We start from the raw sequence: 20,478 nt of genomic DNA, 5'->3' as shown, positions 1-20,478 counted from the left end.
TGTTAGATCAGTGGGAACAGAAGCACTGTTCAATTAATGCACCTGGGAAAAAAATGAGAACAGATACCTTACATCACGTAATAGAATCAACTCTGTGGATAAGGGACTTAAATATTGAATGCAACGATGAAAATATGGACAGTTATCTTTCTCACCATTGGGATTTCTCAAGCAAGACATAAAAATACCAACATTAAAGGAAAGATTGATAAATTTAACTGCAATAAGATGAAAGAAGTTCTCTGTTCATCAAGAGATACCTTAGCAAAGAGAAAAGATACTCTTCAAACTGTAGATATATGTATAACATTTTGGGGGTGGTAGAAAAATGGGATAAGGGAGGTACCCCCTATAGGTAGGTATAAGATACTGGCAATGCTTTAGTTCTTGTTTGGGGAGTCAGGTTCACAGGTGTTCTTCATAAACATACCCATAAATAAGCAAATGAGCCGTACAGGGACATATAAAGACAGAGTATCATGAACCAAGTTTATGATGAATCCAGTTTTGTCAGCTGAGTTCCCATTACTTTCCCTCAACCCCCCAAAAGTACAATAAAACATGGTCTGTTTTTATCGTGATACCATAATAAAAGATCCAGCATTTTAGAGAATTCCTTGGCGGTCCAGTGGTTAGGACTTGGCACTTTCACCGCCGTGGCCTGGGTTCAATCCCTGGTCGAGGAACTGAGATCTCACAAGCCATGTGGCACGTGGCACGGCCAAAAAAAAGAAAAAAAGGATCCAACATTTTGGCACAATGCGGTAATAAAAAATCCAGCAGGGAAAAGAAATCAACTTGGATTCCACCTTCTCCCAGAGGTCTTCCCCGATGACACGCATCCCTTCAGAAGGAGTTAACCAAGCTCTCCCAAGTTGTACCTGTACCATTTACATCGTTCCTAGCTGCACATATCTGACAGCACTGTAGGAAGATTTTTATCAGCATATCTTACCTATAAGTCTCAGGATTTAATCAATAATAACGTCTTACTCTCAGCTTTACATCCCTTATCCCTGCCGTACCGGATACTTAATAAATGTTTGTTGAATGAATAAATGAGTGAGGGAGCACATAATATAGTATGCCGTGTATTACTTTACAAGTATTTATAGGGACTTCATTGGCAGTCCAGTGGCCAAGACTCCACACTTCCAGTGCAGGGCATGCAGGTTCGATCCCTGGTCGGGGAAACTAAGATCCCGCATGCTGCGTGGCCTGGCCAAAAAATAAAAAATTAAAAAAAATAAAAGTATTTATAAAGGTGGAAATATAAAGACAGGCTGCTCTCCATTCGGATATAACCTCTGTTCTCACAGATGCCTTGAAACAATTCAGGTGGTCAAATTTCAGGTCTGTCTTAAGCTTGAAGATACTGGGACAGGAGGTATAGAGAAGGTCCTTTGACCCACCCACTCCTAAAAATTTCAAGTGATACCTGATAATTAAAAGGAAATCTATTATTCTGTAAGTAATGTTTATTAAAAGCTTAAAGAAAGGTAACACCAGTGTGAATGAGTTTCAGAATCAGTAAGCATGTTAGTGATCCTTTTCTGAATAGGAACCTCCTGCCACTGGGTAAGGCAGATAGGGTGGAGGGAAGAGAGCTGGGAATTGTGTGAGGAGCCTGCAGAATTGCAAATAAACCTCCAAATCTCACACTTCCGGTTGAGGTCTGGCCCTAGTTAGCATCTTTTTTTTTTTTTTTTTTTTTTTTTAACTTTGGGTTTATTTATTTATGGCTGTGTTGGGTCTTTGTTTCTGTGCGAGGGCTTTCTCTAGTTGCAGCAAGTGGGGGCCACTCTTCATCGCGGTGCGCGGGCCTCTCATTATCGCGGCCTCTCTTGCTGCGGAGCACAGGCTCCAGACGCGCAGGCTCAGTAATTGTGGCTCACGGGCCTAGTTTCTGGCCCTAGTTAGACTATCAGTACACAGAAACAGGTTCTGTGAACTGAACCTGACCTCCCACCTTGGGAATAAGCGTGCCCTTGACATTTATTTTAGATGATGTTTCTAGCCATCATGATTATTGACATCTGAAGAATAAAATCATGTGTTCTTTAGGAGTTTGCAGACACTTCTGGATGATGAAGGCGATGACTTTGGAGAAGTATTTCACATCCATTTTAATGTGAGTAACAGTAAAAATCAAATTACAGCTCATATTTAATCCGATTAACCATTTTTGTACTTACCTTTAATAAAAAACCACACTGAATTAAGCTAGTACAAAAGGTGTTCTTCCTCATTTTTCATGAGCTGGGTGTATCAGTTAGATTTTACTAAGTAACAAACGACACCTAAACTGAGTGGCTTAGAACAGGAGACACGACTCTGTGGGTGTCTGGACTGGGCCGACCTGGTGGGCTGCCTGGCCCACAGTGGCCTTGCTTACACACCTGGTGGCCAGCAGGCAGGCTGGCTGGCTGAGGGGGTGTCGGCTGGAACAGCTCTCTCTGTTCTAGTGGCCTTTTATCCTCCAGTAGGCTAGCTGAGGCTTCTTCACGAGTGGTCGCAGGGTTATGGCGAGTAGGAGATGGCAAGCCCCGGCACACAGGCTGCTTTTCAAGCTTTTGCTCCTGTCAGGTCCCTTTGGCTAAAGTACTTCACGTGGCCACACCCAGACTCAGGAGCCGAAGAAATAGACTCGCCCTCTTGATGGGAGGTGTTGCAAAGTCACATTGCGTAAATACCAGGATGGGAGGAATTTATGGCCATTTTTTGCAAATCTGCCATACTAGGTCTGTAGTGTGTAAAGTGAATACTGAGATATGGCAGTTGTCCAATTAATTTATTCAACATGATCAGTTAAAATAGATAATTCAAGTTCTTTTAAAAACGTGTTTTTCGTTCTGCATGATAAAGGTGGTAATTTTTTACCACCTTGCTGGTTTGAGGAAAAGAGGTATGCTCCAAAGTGTTTTTGTTGATAATAGATTGTTCGGGATTCTCTTGGAGATACTGAGTTCATTTGTGGTTACAGGTGCATTGGGACAAAAATGATGTAGACTTAATTCCTAATGGAAGTCACATAGCTGTCGACCAGACTAACAAGTAGGTACAAAGAAATGAAGTATTTGTTTTGTTTATACACTGTATTCATTTCACTGGGCTCTAAAAATTCCGTGTAGTTATAATTTTCCTTTCTTAATTAATCATTTTCCAAAAAGGCAGAGAATCAGTTCGTGTTGTTATGTATGTGTGTGTCTCCTAGGGTTTGTATGCTGGCTGGGAAGGAAATGGCTTTCTTGGAGAGGCCTTCCCTCATCTTCCTGCCTAGGATTATACCACTGACCTCTCTCTCTTTATCCCCTTACCCAGCTTTACTTTTTCTTTTCCCGTCACACGTTACCTACCTTTAGGATTTTTTGCTTGTTTACTTATCAGTGTTTCCCGTAGCTCTAAGGAGCTGCATGATGGCAGGATCTTGGTCTGTCTTGCTCACCATTGTTTATCCAGGACCTAGAGTTGTCCACAGTGGTGTCTGGTCCATAGCAGGCGCTTAGTTTTGTTAATATTATTAGATGTTACTGTGGTATCTTGACTTCCCAATACTTTATGGGATGCCATTTGAAGCCATAGAGTTTGCGCTTATAGAATGCTCCCCTGATAGTTGGTCAGAGTGGCAAAGAAATATCTAGTGAGCATTCTTTATTTTAAAAAACTTTGTATTATAATATAACATACAGAAAAGTTCAAGATTATAAGCATGCAGATCAAGAAATAGAACATTTCTAGCTCTGTGGTATATTTTATGAATATAACCCAATTTGTCCATAGTATTATTGATTGCCTGGCCCCTTTCCCTGAAAGAATTGGCAAATGTGCCCAAAGGCAGAAACTGCAAGTTAAGTGCTGGGCTCACCTCAGGGAGCTTCCCTTCTGTCTTAGTCCAAAGGCCTCTTGAGTCTTGACTTAGATTTGGAAACCTGGAGCCAGATGTGCTTTTGTATATTACCTGGGTTTTTCTAGTTCTTATCACTGGGAACATTTGCTACGAGCTACTCCATCAGAGCTAGATGTATAAATCCCCTCTTTATTTGTGTTTAAGCACAAATAATTACTCACTCTGACAAATTCAGACAATACAAAAGAGTATAAAATAGGAAGTTTCCCCTGTCTCCCAAGCCCATTCTCCAGAGATAACAGGGACGGTTTTATTCTTCCAAAATTTTTCTCTTCTAATCTGTCAGTTCTCTTAACTGTGTGACCTTGAGCAATCTTGTACCTTCACTGTGTCTCAGTTTCTTTTCCTCTTTACCAAAATGCCGTAAGAACCTGCCTTGCAGAGTTTTATGAAGATTAAATTAGACAGTACATGAAAAAAACAGCTCTAACAGTTCCGTGGCACATGGTAAGCACCCAATTATTAGATGTTCTAGCTCTTACTTTTTTTTTTTTCTGCTTTAAAATATTTTATTGGTATCCTTTTGATAAGACCAAGTAAAGGCTGCCTAATTCATTTTGGCCCCCAAATTTCTAGGCAGTCCCCTCCCCCCATCCCCCGGAGGTTGACAGCTGGTCACATGGGTTAATGCAGGAAAGATGTGCAGTTCCTAGGATCTGTCCAACACCGGGTGGAGGACATCCTTTGTGTCAGCAAAATTCACAGTACCCAGGTAGAAGGCACGCTGCTCTCCACTTCTTGTCCCAGCCTGTTGTTGCAGTGGCAGGAACCATTACCTGGGCAGACCAGCCATCCCAAAAGCACTTCTCCAAGAGGAGAATTCCAAACCTTAGGCCTTCAGTCACCAGGCTAGCTAGCCCTGAATCTCTGTGAAGGGGCACTGCCCCAGCTGGACTTCCAAAGCTCTCGTGCTTTATTCAAGAATAACACACCAGTGGATGTCTCAAGCCCCCTCGGGGCACTGCAGACCCTCCTTCGAGAATCAGGGGACTGCACACCGGCAACTGTGCAAAGATGGCGCAGGTGGCCGCGTTCCCCTTGTTTGGGGAAGGTTCTGCAGCAGCTGCCAGGCGGACCCCAAGGCCACTGTCTCTTACTGTATTTTTATTGTCCTTTTCACCCCCTCCCCCAGTTTTGTTCAGGGTATTGCAGTAAGCTGAAATCATTTTCTGTTTCATTAAAGGAGAGACTATGTTTCTAAGTATGTCGATTACATCTTCAACATCTCTGTAAAGGCAGTTTATGAAGAGTTTCAAAGAGGATTTTACAAATTGTGTGACAAGGAGATTATTGAATTTTTCCATCCTGAAGAACTCAGGGATGTGATTATTGGAAATACAGATTACGACTGGGAAACATTAGAAAAGGTACATCATAAAGGCCAAGTGGTTTGAATTAAAATTTTGTTTGTTTGTTTCCTGAGTATTTCTTTTGCATTTTTCTCTAGAATGCACGTTACGAACAAGGATATGACAGTTCACATCCCACCATAGTGATGTTTTGGGAGGCTTTACACAAATTGACTTTGGAGGAAAAGAAAAAATTCCTTGGTGAGTATTGCATCAGGAGGAGATCTATAATCTCATGTCTTTTCTGTGAGGTAAGGAAATCTTGTGTGTCATGGGTACCATTTGCAACAAATCATACTGTCAGAGCCACTCCTAGCCCAGTGGAATGTCCTTTATGCCAGGTTGTCCCAACATCAAAAAATAAATGTTAATATAGGTCTTTTCTCCTGTCATTTTCAATTCTGCCTTGCTTCTAAATTTTTCTTCGTTTCTTTGAGCTAAATATTGAGGCTTCTCCTGTAGTTGTGTCGCCATTCGGTCAGCCAGGCCCTATGGGATGAGCCAGGCTGTGTGCCGTCATTTGTCTCCACTACTTTACCTCACCTTCAGGCTTTGGGCTCAGTGTTATGCCTGCTCGGTGCTTTTCCTGAGACCTGTCTAATGACTTCCTCTCTCATTTTCTTACTCAACTTCCTTAGCTTATTTTTGAGAAACGTTTATCTTCTTATTCTTTTTTCTGTGGATAACATGGGTGTTGGAAGGTATTCAGACTTCTCCAGAAGCCCAGCCTAACTCTCCAGTCTTAACGCTTATAGGAAATCTTTGTTCCAGCCACACAGTCCCACAGTGGTCCCCGATGCAGTCCAATGTAGGACTCTGCACAGGGGCCCTCAGTTAGTGTCTTTGAATAAACACATTTTATCTCTGTAAATTTTGGTCTCTGTGAAGCAGATCACTCATTTTGATTCTTCTTTTTTAGCGTTTCTTACAGGAACGGACAGAATTCAAGTAAAAGGCTTAAAGAACATGAAAATAACATTTTGCTGTCCTGAATATTTGAATGAAAAAGATCCCATAAGGGCACAGACGTGTTTTAGTGTCCTCTACCTCCCTAAATACTCTACAATGGAAAGAGTAGAAGAAGCGCTTCAAGTAGCCATCAACAGCAACAGAGGGTTTGGCTGACTCTACCTCACGCTCTTTACCCCTTTCAGGAAATGTTTTCAAAAATAAAATTTACTCCAAAATTAACATAAAAGTCTTGCTGACTGTTCAATGTGTTTACCTGCTTTTTTAGAAAGGCTGTTTTTGCATGTAAGATGTATTAGTAATGATACAGATTAGGCTGTTAAAACAAGGTGACCCTGAAACCCAGTGCATCAAGTGAGACAGAAGGGATTTTTTTACCTCATAAACATCTGGGTAGTTTGTCCAGGGCTGAAGTGGTTCCTCTCCCTCTCAAACTGCTCTAGTAAAAGTCACAAATGACTTTCTTGTTGCAAATTTCAGTGGAAACTTGCCCATTTCCATCTTAAAGATATTTATTGCATTTGAAACTATTGACTACTTTCTCCTCAAAACTCTCATGAACTGCTAGGCTGTCTTTTTTTCTCGGCTGCTTCCTCATGTCCTTTGCGTGCTTCTCTTACACTCCCTCGACCTGAAGCGCCCGTGCAGGCGTCTTTTCCCACTCTGCACGCACCGCTCGTTGCCGTGGAGTCAGTTACGACTTCCATGCTGGTGGTACCCAGATCTCTCTCTCTTTGCCTGACAGGAGCTGATAGAGTCCAGCAGTACAGCCATCTCTCTGCGTAGCCTGTGTCTACCTGCATGCCTCTCAGGTCCTTCATCGCAACATGTTCAAGAAGAAGATGGCCATTTTCCTGTACTCAGCTTGGAATGGTACCACCAATACCTCCTACAGCCGTCTTCCCTTCCTCCCTCTTCTTCACTCCCTACGTTGAAAAAATCAGTCAGGTTTTGACAATTCTAGTTCTCATCTCCCTCTAAGCCCACTGCCAGCGCTTTAGTTCAGGCTCTCACCATCTGTCCCATCGCTGCAGTTGTCTCTCAACTGGTCTCCTTGTATCTAGACCAACACCGTCCAGTAGAACTTTCCGTGAGGCTAGAAATCTAGATCTGCGCCGTTGAATAAGATGGACCCCTGCTGTAGATAAGGTTTAGCTGTTGAAGAATTTTGAAGAGAGAAAACTTTTCGTTGGTAGTGGTGGCAGAAAAAGTGTAGAACTGTTTCGTCCAATGTATGGCTATTTAGCTAAAATGAGATTTAAAATTCAACTCCTCAGTCACGCTAGCCACGTTTCAAGTGCTCAGTATCTACATGTGACTGGTGGCTACTGTATTGGTGCAGATTTGAGCACGTGTCACCCCAGTGGTCCATGACACACGAAACCTCTGCAAGTTTGCATGTGCTTTTTTTTTTCCTTTTTCTGGGAAGGAGAGCCATAGTGTTTATCAGCTGCATATATCAAAACAATTTTAAAATCAAGCAATAACGTCCAATCTCATTAACACTGTCATTCTAGTTTCCAAATCCATCCCGACGGGCCTCCTGGTCTCCCACCCCTGCCCTGCATACGCAGTGTACCACATTCTAGTCATTTGTAACTAGCTCAGTTTCCTGAACAGGCTGCAGTCTCTTTCCTGTGCTTTCACACATGGTTTTTCTTCTGCCTGGAACCCTCCGCTCATCCCACCCCTACCCTTCCTGCTTCCTCACCTCCTCGGCCTTCAGTTCCACCTCCGTCTGGGTTATTCCCAGGCGTTTCTCAGGATTCACTGCAGCTGTCAGGGCTGTCTAGTAGATGCCATGAGAGTGAATAAGTTTGTGGAATATGGCTGCCTAGCTCAGAATTCCCCAACTACCGTCTTCTTTCAGTTTCCTTCCAAGAGCTTAGTTGCCCGTGGTCGCAGGAGTTAGCTGAAAGTGCCACCTAGTGGCTGATGCAGAAGATAGCAGTCACTTCCAAATGGAGCATTTCATTAAGTGGCACAAAACTTCTGTCCCCTTTCCACACAAAATAGTGAGACTCTACTATGGCTCTTGGCTGTACTATGTAATTTCTTATTTCCTGCCTCACTTAAAAGTCCCACCAGGTCTGTGACAACTTCCATGTCACAGATGCAGAGTCTGAAGTTCAAAGAGCCTTCCTTAAAAGCCCACTCTGCAGGAGTGGAAGAAAATGAAGAGGAAAAGTAGGTCATGACGAGTCCTTTCTTGCTCCCTCAGGGTGGAAAATCCCCACTTAGAAAGCTGGTGGGAAGGAGTTTATTTGCAAGGTGGTTAAAGATGATCCCCGACAGGGATGTGGTGAGGACAGTAGGGAAGATAGTCTTGCTAAGAGGCTCTGAGGAGGCAAGAGGTCCCTGCCATTGTGGAGTCAGCTAATTATTGGGGAGGAAGAGTGGGGAAGAGTCCCAGTTAGTGAAAGACTCAGGCAGTACTTCTCACGGTGGGTTTACAGCGCAACAGTCGGAGGTGGTGAGGTCAGCGTCATGACGTGCATGGCATTCTGTAGCGGGAAGCTGGTGCAGGAATCCCCGTAACGGACAGAAAGCAAGGATGATGTGCTTGTGAGGGACTCAGGAACATGAGAAAACTGTTGGAGAATTCCCAAGAAAGCGTGTCACATCTCAGAGGGTCACTAGAAGTAGCATAATGTGGTGGGCAAAATTTAGCAGGCTTAAGACCTATATTCCACTACTGTTCGTGTCTCTAACTAGCATTTGACTCCAGCAAGTAAGTGACTTGGAACCACTGAGCCTTACGCTGAACATACAGATATTGTTTTTCTGGGTTTTTTTGGTAACAGCTTTATTGATATACAAGTCGCATAGCATATAATTCAGCCATGTACATTGTACAACTCAATGGATTTAGTATAGTCACAGAATCGTGCAATCATTGCCACAGTTGATTTCAGAATACAGTGCTTGTTTTATCAGCAAAATTCTTTCATTTACACTGACCATAGTGAGATTTAGGGCACATTAAAAAGAAAAATAATGCCATTTCAGGAAATGATGGGTACCTCTATTGTCTTCTGTGTTATTTGTATATTGCCATAGAGGAGGGTTTTTTTGGGTTTTTTTTTTTGCTGCATTGGGTCTTCGTTGCTGCGCACGGGCCTTCTCTAGTTGCAGCGAGTGGGAGCTACTCTTCGTTGCGGTGCGCAAGCTTCTCATTGCGGTGGCTTTTCTTGTGGCGGAGCACGGGCTCTAGGCGCGCGGGCTTCAGTAGTTGCAGCACGTGGGCTCAGTAGTTGTGGCACGCAGGCCCTAGAGTGGGTGGGCTTCAGTAGTTGTGGCGCACGGGCTTTGTTGCCCCGCGGCGTGTGGGATCTTCCCGGACCAGGGCTTGAACCCGTGTCCCCTTCATTGGCAGGCGGATTCTTAACCACTGTGCCACCAGGGAAGTCCTTGCCATAGAGTAGTTTTTAAAACATGACTTGTACTACAGTATATACATTGAATTAATGCAACACAAAACACATCCAACCTCTTGTTTTAATTGTCTTTTGAAGGGGAAGAATCACTATCTAAAGGTTCTGTTAAACTACTTTACGGTTCTATTAAGAATCAGTTAAGGTTATATTCAGTTCTTAGGTTTCTTTAGGGTAACTACTGAAATATTTATGTTACACTTCTGAAAGTTATTGTACTCATCAATCTTGTTGAAAGTTCTGGAAAATCAGGAACTACTAATGTGTCAAATGCTCATGCCCTTAGTAGTGCTATTTAAATAGGTCTCCTGTGGCAGGAAAATAAACTGAAATGTGCCTCAAAACGTAGCCCTCAACTCAACAGGACACAATCAGCTATTTGCAAACCTTTCAACCCCACCTCTACCTCCAGAGGCACATACTTTCCTGGGAAATTATTCTATTTTGGCTATTATGTGTCTCTCTAAATATTCTAAGTTTAAAATTTAGAATATTTTACATTTTCTCTTCCTTAGAATCACACTCTAGTGACCAAAGGGGGATAAAAACCCCACAAAACTACAAATTGTTTTATGGAAAATGTCAATATCTTATTTTATTATTAATGTAAGCATGTGATGCCAAAGAAATGAAGGTAATTTTACAAACTCAGAATTTTGGCAAATACATGAAGTTTCCATTTTATTACAGTTTTATACCACATTAGTTCAAATCCATTTCTCTACAACTACCCCAACAGAGCTCCTCTGAAATTATGTCAGTCATCCTTCACATGTGACTTTACCAGACTCTGAATGTAAAATAAACATATAAGATTTCAAATTAGTAACTTTTAATTATGAATGGGATAAGACATAAAGTCATCAGATGATGGCTGGGGCTATTAATTTCCAACAAGACACTCTGTTGAAATGTTTCTCCTGATACCCCAGGTATAAATAAGAACCTTCAAAAAACAAGGGCAGAACCAAAGTACAATAAAGAAGCCTCTGCAGCTTAAGCCTCCCCTAATCCTAAACCTCCGACAGAAGCTAGGCAAAGCATCTTTCTTGCACATTAGGTGGGTGTCCAGTATTTCCATGTAGTTGAGCTTTCAGAGGCAGACACTCAAGCCTATCATTAGGATATACCGTCTTGGCTCTGGTTGTATTAATTATGCCTGAAGAGTTTAATACCCATCCAAGTCCAAAGGTGGAAGAACACATAAACGGGTATGGTGATCGGCAAGAGCAGGCTGTAAAAGCACAGGCTGCTCGTGCTAGTGCAGCCCTGTGGGAAGTTTTCTTCCACGGAGGCCGAGTATAACAGCCCTGCTAACGAGACCAGCGGAACAAGGACAGTCAACGTAGGAAGAGACAGAAACATTCTTCCCCTCCACTTATTACCCGCCACGCTGACTTTTTAAAAGGTGGATGGTATTTAGAAAATTCAGTTGTGTGTGTTGTCGTTCTTACGTATGATCTAATGCTGCTCCGTTTCTTCTTGCTTCTTATTTTGATGTGTCATCCTAGCTGCCTGTGGTATCATATTAGGAATCCCATCAATAATTGGATAGGCTATTCCTAACTCTTCGTTAATCAATTCGTCTGTCGAGGCTTCATATCTGAGGGGGAGAAAGAAAAACAAAATGAATCGTGGAGAACAAAATGCTTGGAAGAGCTTGATGTTCAATAAAACAGTAACGTTTATCCAGTTCTTAATGTAAGAGTTAATCCCAGAAAAGCAGAATCAGGCTGCTTTTCATTCTAAAAGCAGGAATAGCCATCGAACCACTTCTCTTAGAAAATGAATCTCTTAATTGTTCCCATTTTAGTCAGTTTCTCTCATTTTCTTTTTCACTTTATTCCCAAGCCATGCCTCAGTTTTTTAAAATACCAGTCAGAAAAGATTTGCCCTTTTCATCCAAATCTTCCTTCATTACTTTTTTCAACCCCAAAACAATCCTTCATTTACCACTGGAACAGACCCTAGAGGAAATTTCAACTCCTTCATTTTAGAATACATGCTTAACAGAGCAGCCTTACTGATCCATTAAAAGGAAACCACTGAAGAATCGAAACACAGAAAAGTTTGAGAGATGAGAGTGCAGAAATGAGGAAACTTCGGAACGCAGCGTGTCTGCCAGTGAGCTGTTTACACAATTAGCTAAAAGGGAGATCAAATGGTAATTTCAAGGTTTAAGAAAACTGAGTGAGTCACATGTTCGTTATGAGAAAAACCCTGAAAGAGACATGAAAAAGATGAAGATAAAGATGACTAGCAATCTGCCACCCCAAGACGACCGCTGACGCCGTGGCGGTGTTTCCTGGTGTCGGGGTTCCGAGTCGGCAGCCTGGAACGGCAGTGTTCACCCCAACGACTCTACGTTAAAGGTTAAGCGGGCCTTTACAAAAGCCAGCTGGTCAAGAACCGAAAGCCAAAAAGAGGCGGCACCCCGCGCCTACACGCTTAAGGCCGTACACGGCGTCTGCACAAGTCTCTGCAGGCCACTGCATTTTTCATCGTCTTGGCTTAAAAATCGGAACGCCGTGCACTAGTCTTGAGCCCTACGAGCTCCTAAACCCGGCTCTCCAGGTGAGAAACCCTTCGGGTCCTTTTAAGAAAATGCGCCATTGCTCAAGCCTCGCCCGCGGGCCTTCCGAACCATGCGGCCCGCCCCGGGGTGCCTGGAAATCTGCATTTTTAAAAAGGTGCTCTGGCGATTCTCAGGCGCGGCCAGGGGAGAACCGACACGCGCTCTGGCCCGCGCCGGCGAGTGCGCGGTGCGGTGTGGGAGGCCTGGGGCTCGGCGCGCCGCCGGCCTCCCGCCTCCCCTCCCCACGCCGCGGGAGGCCCCGGGGAGCCGGCGGGCCCCGGGGCCAAGGAATGGCAGCCAAGAACATGCCCGGAGTGACCCGCCACGGCTGCTCGGCGGCGGTCCACCCGCCCCCCTCCCCGCGACGGGAGGCCGCGACGGAAAACCCGCCGCGGGCGACCCTCACCGGAGCGGCTTCTTGGAGAGCGGGCACACCAGGAACTCCAGCAGCGCTGGGTCGAAGGCGCGGGGCGGTTCCCGCGTCCGCTCGCTCTGGTCTGGGGACGGTCGCGACACCGACGCGTGCACACACCTCTGGGCGACCGCGGGCGGCTGTGCGCGTGTCCCCCGCAGCGCTGAGGCGAGCCGGCCGCAGACTCCGCGCGGCATGGCCTGGCGGCCCGCGACCGGGCCCCTGCGCGCCCGTGACCACCCGCGCCGCCACAGGCGCTGCCCGGGAGTCCAGCCCCCGCGGCCAGGCCCCGCCCCCCGGTGCTCGGGAAACGCTGCCCCCGACAGCTGGAGGCTGGCGCTTTGGTTCCGAGGGCGCTCCGGACCCGACTGCTTTTGCCGCGACACCGCTCGGTAGTTGAGAGCGCGGCGTGCAGCCCGGGCCCTTCGCAGCTTCTCCTGCGCGTTTGCAGGTTACAAACGAAACCGATGCTTAAGGCGGGGAGGGGGGCAGGGTGTCTTGAGTTTTCACCAGAGCCTGTCGCAGGGTTGCCAGGAAGCCAGTGGCCGACTTCAGAGTCACACAGTGTTACCCTTGGCCCTACGTGGTTATCACCAAAATGAGGTTTCAAACACACTGTCCTGTTGGGTATGTTAAAAACATTACTTTGTTTTATGTAAATCTTTCCTATACCACAGTTCCTGTAGCATCGTTCGGCCTTTTTCTTTTTTTCTTCTCCTTTCACTTAAAAACATTTAAGGACCTGAAAAGAATGACTTAGTCCTCTTCACCTCTAAGATGTCCAGATTCTTACCCTGTGGGACTCATCGTGAACTCAAAGGCGTAATAATAGCACACCTAATTTGCTTTTATAAATGAGCTTGGAAGCAGCAAGGACTCTAAATAACTGCGTCTGTTAGTTAAATGGGTGATCCATTCAATGGGTTTTTTGCCCGCGGTTTGCCTCTGACTCTCCAAGAAAATGATGCACGTTTTATCTATTTCTTATGGTGTAGTAGATAAGTGCTTGGGCTTGGGGGTGAGTAGTTTACTAGTTCCATAACTCCAGCAAATGACCTAACTACTCAGTTTCCTTATCTGTGTAATAAGATTAATAATTGTACCTACCTCATGAAATTCCCTCCTGGGGATTAAAATGTGCGAATGCATGCAAAGAGCGTTTAGAAAAGTGCCTGGGACAAATTAATGCTCAGTTAATGTTATCTACTTTTAGTTTCTCTATTCTTCCTAGTTCAGTATACTAGGAGATTCTTTGTTAGTCATCATTCTTTTCCCTTTGTTTTGCTAAATATTGAATCTTTTCTCTCTCTCTCTCTCTCTCTCTCTCTCTCTCTCTCTCTCTCTCTCTCTCTCTCTCTCTCTCTCTCTCGTCATTGCTCTTTATCATTTCACACTTGGTGTTCCTCGGCGATAGGGATGGCAGTGCGGAATATAGAGATACAAATACAAGATTATGTTTTCAAATTTCTCTCTTGCACTCAGCAGTGTAAAAGTAGAGAAACTTTTATTTTGTTTGTTCTTGTTTACTAATGCTCAAAAGATTTCAGCATAGGCAGTTGTCAGGGATGTAGCCTCAAGAGGGCCTGTTGTAAAGTTCCTATGTTACTTTCACGTTATTTCCTACTAGGGCAGTAGTAGGAATTAATTTTTCAGGTGTAGTTAGTTGATACCTAGGGAAGGAGTGAACTGTCGGAAAGGTAAGTTTCAGCGAGGTATGGGGACACAGAGCTGAACTTCTGCTGGCACTGAGTGGGCCCAGGCCAGGCTGGGCAGGCCAGAACCTTGGACCCCTGTGGGGTAGGGCCAGACACCCACGCTTAAGACAAGATTCATTAGCTTCATCTCACCTCACCTGGCTGATAGATGCGTATCAACTGGGTTTTCTAACAAGTTATAAATAAACTAGTTTCAGTTTGCATCCACATAGAAGGTTTGAAGCAGATCAGTTTAATTTATATTAGTATTGGGGAAAAATGGAGACTAACAGCAAAATATTGAAAATATCTTCAAATTTGTAACACCCCAATCAACATCCAAGTTTTAAGGAACATGTGAGTGTGTGAAGTATTAGTCCAAACCATACAAGCATTAAGTTGCAAAATGTCCCTACACAGCCCTCACTAATTAAGAAATCTAACTCATTTCTGCATGTAGTATACTAAGCTGAATGTAGGTGACAGGGTAGAATTGTAAAACCGTTAGTCCTTTTTTGACTGTTGGCATGGCTGTGATCTTTCCCATCACAGAACTCTGGGCTCACACCATATTAGCTCTGTGACCTTGGGAAACTCTCTGCCTCAATCTTCTCATTGGTAAAATGGTATAATAATAGTACCTACCTTGTTAGAGTTGTTGAAGGGATTAAATCAAATAATACAAGTAAAGCAGTTAGCCTAGGGGCTGGCACAGAGTACACATTTAAAGAATGTTATCAGAGCAGCAAAATTCCTTATTTCGGTGAAGCTGTAGAAAATTCTGATGAAAAAGGAAAGCACAATGTACCACTGGAAACCTTAATTTTAAGTGACATGGAATTTTTAGAGTTTTCAATGTGGATAATATTGAAACACAACTCTTGGGTTATTATACACATTAAGTGAGTTAGAAATCTCCAGGTAGAGGGGAGACTAGAATATATATTTTAATAAAGTCCCATGAATACCAAATTTGGGGCATTGGAATTTGGGAATCTCTGATTCAGAGAGAGAAATTAAAATCACTTTTCCACTAGATGGCGTCACCAAATATTTGAACTAACATTTATTCCTGCTTGTACTTTTCTTTCTGTGATTACAAAGATTTGCTTTTATTTTGCCAGTTGTTTCCTTAATTTGATGACATCTATTTTAGGAACAGAAGTCACAAAAATTTTATTAATAAATTAAAGTTGTGATGAGTTCCTTAAAATCAAGGGTCCAAAGGATAAATGCACAAAAAGTATGAAAAAAATCACAAAAGAGAAAATACAGTTGATCAATAAACACATAAAAATATTCATCCTCCATAGTAAAGTAATGCAAATTTCAAACATCAAAAAACTTTCCATTTCTCACCTATAAAAATTGTAAATATTTTAGAAGTGTAATTCTTAATATTTGCCATTCATTTATTAATTTATTGAATGCCCACTATGTGGCAGGAACTGTCTAGATTAGTCAGAGTTCTCCAGCGAAACAATTAATTGTGTGTGTATATGTATATATATCTGTATATAGGGTTTCTTATGAGGAATTGGCTCACATGATTATGGAAGCTGAGAAGTCCTAAGATCTGCTGTCTGAAAGCTGGAGACCCAGGAAAGCCAGTGGTGAAGTCCAATCTGAATCCCCGAAGGCCTGAGGGCCAGAGGAGTGCATGGTGTAAACCCCTGTCCAAGGGCAGGAGGAGACAGATGTTCCAGCTCAAGCAGTCAGGTAGGAAGCAAAAGGCATGAATTTCTCCTTCCTCCACTTCTTTGTTCTATTTAGACTTTCAGTGGGTTGGATGATGCCTATCCACGTTGCGTGAGCTGTTTTACTGAGTCCACTGATTCAAACGCTAATCTCATATGTCCTTCACAGACATACCCAGAAATAATGTTGAATCTGGGCACCCCGTGGCCCAGTCTAGTTGACACAAAAAGTTAACATCACAGTATCCTAGCGGCTGGAGCCATCCTCTGGACACACCATTATACAGTGTGAAAAATAAAAACTCATCACAACAATACCAAAATGGTTATTACATATAAGAAGTGAAAAAAAGCGGGACACAAATTTTATGCATGAGTACAATTATTTTTTAAAGCAAAACTTAGGAATAGGAAAAAAAAAAGAATAAAAACCAAGTATTGCACAATTTCTCCATCACTTACGGCTGGGTAACAAAGTGAGTCACCATGTGAGAGGTCCTGATTCCAGAGGATCTGAAATGTTATCTTTTTTTAAAAATAAATTTATTTATTTATTTATTTTTGGCTGCATTGGGTTTTCGTTGCTGCGTGAGGGCTTTCTCTCGTTGTGGCGAGCAGGGACTACTCTTCGTTGCGGTGCTTCTCATTGTGGTGGCCTCTTTTCTTGTGGAGCACGGGCTCTAGGCACGCGGGCTTTAGTAGTTGCAGCACGCGGGCTCAGTAGTTGTGGCTCGCGGGCTCCAGAGCGCGGCCTCAGCAGTTGTGGCGCATGGGCTTAGTTGCTCCACGGCATGTGGGATCTTCCCGGACCAGGGCTCGAACCCGTGCCCCCTGTGTTGGCAGGCAGATTCTTAACGACTGCACCACCAGGGAAGTCCCTGAAATGTTATCTTTGATACACATAATAAAGGTAAAGAAATGGACATGCAATTTTTAATAATGGATACTTTGTTTCTTTCCATGTCCACTAAATAGATGTGTCCATTTAAAAAGTATTAGTATTAGTTTGAAGGGGTGCTGCTTTGTCATACTGCCCCAGGCACCAATGTCACTGGCTAGCCCTGCTGTACAGTGTGAGCTGTGGAGCTCTCTTTCCTTCTCATCAACCCTGCTTGGTCTAGGGCACCAGCACGTCTCCCCTGTTGTATCCCAGTAGCCTCCAGCCTGACCTTCCTGCCTCCAGACTCATCCCTTCCATTCATTACCCCCTATTGTTTTCCAGTGTGATTTTTCTGAAAATCAAATCTGCTCAGACCATTCCCTGGCCGAAAGTCAATACAGCAGTCATCCCCTTAGGCTTGGGAGATCCATTCCAAGAACGCAGTGGAGGCCTGAACCGCTGCATAGTACCGAATCCTATATATACTATGCTTTTCCCTATACATACATGCCTATGATAAAGTTTAATGTACAAATTAAGGCACAGTAAGAGATTAATAACAACAATAATAAAATAGAATAATTATTGCAATGTACTGTAATAAAAGTTATGTAAATGTGGCCTCTCAAAAAAAGAAACCAAGTATTGGTTGTCTTTAGGTGGTTGGAATATTACTGACTTGTTCTTTAATTGTTTCTCTCTCTTAAATTTTTTCTTTAATAAAATAGTTTTAAAATATAAATATTACTGGTTAATATTTGAGGTTAATCATTGATAGATGTGTATTTTATTTCAAAACTATTGATTCAGTTAAATTAATATTTATTGAGCACTTTCTATGTTCTCAAAAGAGGTAAAAAGAAAGGTATAAAAGCGTAAAAGATATGATCCCGATTTTCAAGAAGTTCATAATCTTAAATGGAGTAAACAGCCTAGGATAAAGTTAACTAAAAATCCTGGTTTATATATGATGCATTTTTTGTGTATTTATTCAACATTTGTTGAATTTATATTGTACATCAGGTACACAAAGGAGGGAGTGTTACCTGTGCCTGATGGAAGGGTTGGGGGAGTATCAGTAAGTATGGGTCATGTAGCACTGTCAAATTATTTACTGAGGTCCCAGGAGACACTCATTTAATCCCCTTTTATAAGCTCTTTTAATCCATGAAAACAAATTTAAATTTTGCAATGAGGATATAGAAGGTTGCTGGCAGAAATGATGAACCATCAAGACTATATAACTGTCAGATTTCAAATCTGATTACAAAAATGGCCAGGTTTGGAAAAGTCCCTGGTGGTCCATTGGTTAGGACTCTGCACTTCCAGTGCAGGGGGCACGGGTTCGATCCCTGGTCAGGGAACTAAGATCCTGCAAGCCGTGCGGCGCAGCTGAAAAAAAAAAGGCCAGGTTTGATCTTCAGCTTAAAAATTCAGCCTAATTAGGATGTGCACATACGAAATGAGGAATAGTATTTCTTTTTTTTAAATTAATTTTTACTGGAGTATAGTTGCTTTACAATGTTGTGTTAGTTTCTGCTGTACAGCAAAGTGCATCAGCTATACATATACATATATCCCATCGTTTTTGGATTTCCTTCCCATTTAGGTCACCACAGAGCACTGAGTAGAGTTCCCTGTGCTATACAGTAGGTTCTCATTAGTTATCTATTTTATACATAGTATCAATAGTGTATATATGTCAATCCCAACCTCCCAATTCATCCCCCCACCTTCCCCCTCGGTATCCATATGTTTGTTCTCCATGTCTGTGTCTCTATTTCTGCTTTGCAAATAAGACCATCTATACCATTTTTCTAGATTCCACATATATGTGTTAATATACGATATTTGTTTTTCTCTTTCTGACTTCACTCTGTATGACAGTCTCTAGGTCCATCCAAGTTTCTACAAATGATCCAATTTCGTTTCTTTTTATGGCTGAGTAATATTCCATTGTATATATGTACTACATCTTTATCCAAGGAATAGTATTTCTTGAAGAGACTCATCACCACTGTTTTGTTCTTTAAAATGTTCTATTTATACATATTTCAAAAATAAGAAGTCATTAAAACTATGTGTATCAGAAAGGAAGTGTCCAGATAAGCAACTCCCCATAATATTAATTTGTCTATTTAGAATAAAGGAAATCAAGGAGAAATGGCAGGAAGTTCTTTCCAACTTGGCTTTAAATAGGAATGGTAGTAGTACCCATCTGTGCTGGCTACTTTGGCCCTCTCAACCGCCATTTCACCCGCCTATGTGTGTGGAGAAGTTGGAAAGCTGAAAGTACATTTTCCAGACTCTCTTGCAGCTAGGGTTGTAGATATGCAGTAAGTTCTGCACACACATGAGATTTGAAAGGGAGACAGAAACAAGCTTCCTGCAGCAAGGAGAGCTGAGAAGCAGGCTCTGACAGACACAAGATTTGCATGGGTTGGATCTATGTTGCCGTCTGGACACATCTTCTCGAATATGAGGCAGCTGTGCCAGCAACAGCAGTGGTAGCAGCAGCTTCCTGCCCAAGGGATCACAGCTATGAGCGTATGACCTTAACACCAAAACTCCAGAGCAAGCCCCCTATTTCTGCTGTTCCAACTCTTCCAATGAATTTATAAGCATGTACTTCCCTGTATTAAATTCCTTCATACTGGAAATGCCTAAAATAATTTATTTTTCCTATCCTGAACCCTGAGTGATAAATTATCCTAGAGTGTTGATGAGAATAAAATATAAAAATATATGTAAATCACTCAGAATAGTACCTGACAGTTTGTACTCAATACGTGCTAGTTATTTAAATTTTTATTAGGGAGATGAGTTCAGGCTGAAGAGAACAATCTAGGCCCAAGGTTGAAAACTATGGTTCGAAGGGCAAATCGAGCCCACTGCCTATTTTCATAAATAAAGTTTTATTGGAACACAGCCACTATCATTTGTTTACATGTTGTCTGTGGCTGCTGTTATTCTTCAAGGTCACAGTTGCAACAGAAACTGAATAGACCACAAAGCCTACAATATTTACCATCTGACCCCTTACAGAAAAGATTTGCGTACCTCTGATCTGAACCATCAAAAAGAATGAGGACTACAAGGACTGGGAGACATTCATGAAAACAATCATCCGCTTGACACAGAGTGGTCGTTTCTGGGGAAAATAGTTTGGGAAGTTTTCTTTCTGCAAGGGTTCAAAGTAGAGCCTTGAGGAGGGGGGGAAGATACTTATTATACGTGCAAAACTCTGATTTTCTCAGTAAAATTGGAGGGATAAAAGGAGGCAAAACCGATGTCACCTGAGGCCTCAGCAAGTAATTTGGTAGTGCTCACAGTACGACCCCTGCCATTTCCCAAGGTTTTCCTCTGGATCATGCAGCCCAGCTTGGAAAGTGACCACGTGAGAAGCCGCGTAATAAAAGTCTGTGTTACCTCTTTCACACCCAGCCGGTTGTGAGTTCTTACAGTCTGTTTCTTCATAAATACTCTGGCATTCACCCACTTTGACCTTCATAGTCGCTGTTCTAATCTAGGCCTCAGTAAATTTAAAACTGTGGTTAGGGG

General features: G+C 42.8%; 3 protein-coding genes and 1 long non-coding RNA gene across 6 annotated transcripts in view; 2 read left to right on the top strand and 2 right to left on the bottom strand.

Moving 5' to 3' along the window:
- The window catches only part of LOC133092427 (E3 ISG15--protein ligase HERC5-like), a 40,975-nt gene extending 34,534 nt beyond the window's left edge, over nucleotides 1-6,441 (top strand). For all 3 annotated transcript variants that reach the window (XM_061191738.1, XM_061191737.1, XM_061191736.1), the window contains exons 19-23: nucleotides 2,065-2,131; nucleotides 2,984-3,054; nucleotides 5,091-5,274; nucleotides 5,355-5,457; nucleotides 6,176-6,441. In XM_061191738.1, the coding sequence (XP_061047721.1) occupies nucleotides 2,065-2,131; nucleotides 2,984-3,054; nucleotides 5,091-5,274; nucleotides 5,355-5,457; nucleotides 6,176-6,381 (631 nt within the window). In that variant the 3' untranslated portion in view covers nucleotides 6,382-6,441. The remainder of the gene's footprint in view (nucleotides 1-2,064; nucleotides 2,132-2,983; nucleotides 3,055-5,090; nucleotides 5,275-5,354; nucleotides 5,458-6,175) is intronic.
- A 2,642-nt stretch (nucleotides 6,442-9,083) lies between these two features.
- Nucleotides 9,084-11,109, bottom strand: PIGY (phosphatidylinositol glycan anchor biosynthesis class Y). The gene has a single exon (XM_061191735.1). The coding sequence runs from the start codon at nucleotides 11,022-11,024 to the stop codon at nucleotides 10,809-10,811; it is 216 nt and encodes a 71-aa protein (XP_061047718.1). The 5' UTR covers nucleotides 11,025-11,109; the 3' UTR covers nucleotides 9,084-10,808.
- On the bottom strand, nucleotides 11,025-12,930 carry PYURF (PIGY upstream open reading frame). The gene is made up of 2 exons (XM_061191733.1): nucleotides 12,641-12,930; nucleotides 11,025-11,262 (listed from the first exon to the last, which is right to left on the bottom strand). Exons 1-2 carry the CDS (start codon nucleotides 12,841-12,843, stop codon nucleotides 11,121-11,123), a joined length of 345 nt encoding a protein of 114 aa, XP_061047716.1. The 5' UTR covers nucleotides 12,844-12,930; the 3' UTR covers nucleotides 11,025-11,120.
- Nucleotides 12,931-13,143: 213 nt separating this feature from the next.
- Nucleotides 13,144-20,478, top strand: part of LOC133092426 (uncharacterized) — a 39,439-nt gene continuing 32,104 nt past the window's right edge. Inside the window, exons 1-2 of the long non-coding RNA XR_009701052.1 lie at nucleotides 13,144-13,273; nucleotides 15,862-16,059. This is a non-coding gene — a long non-coding RNA (uncharacterized LOC133092426). The remainder of the gene's footprint in view (nucleotides 13,274-15,861; nucleotides 16,060-20,478) is intronic.

Source organism: Eubalaena glacialis, chromosome 5, assembly GCF_028564815.1.
Source record: "Eubalaena glacialis isolate mEubGla1 chromosome 5, mEubGla1.1.hap2.+ XY, whole genome shotgun sequence".
Lineage (NCBI taxonomy): Eukaryota > Metazoa > Chordata > Mammalia > Artiodactyla > Balaenidae > Eubalaena > Eubalaena glacialis.
This window is presented reverse-complemented; position numbering and strand designations above follow the sequence as displayed.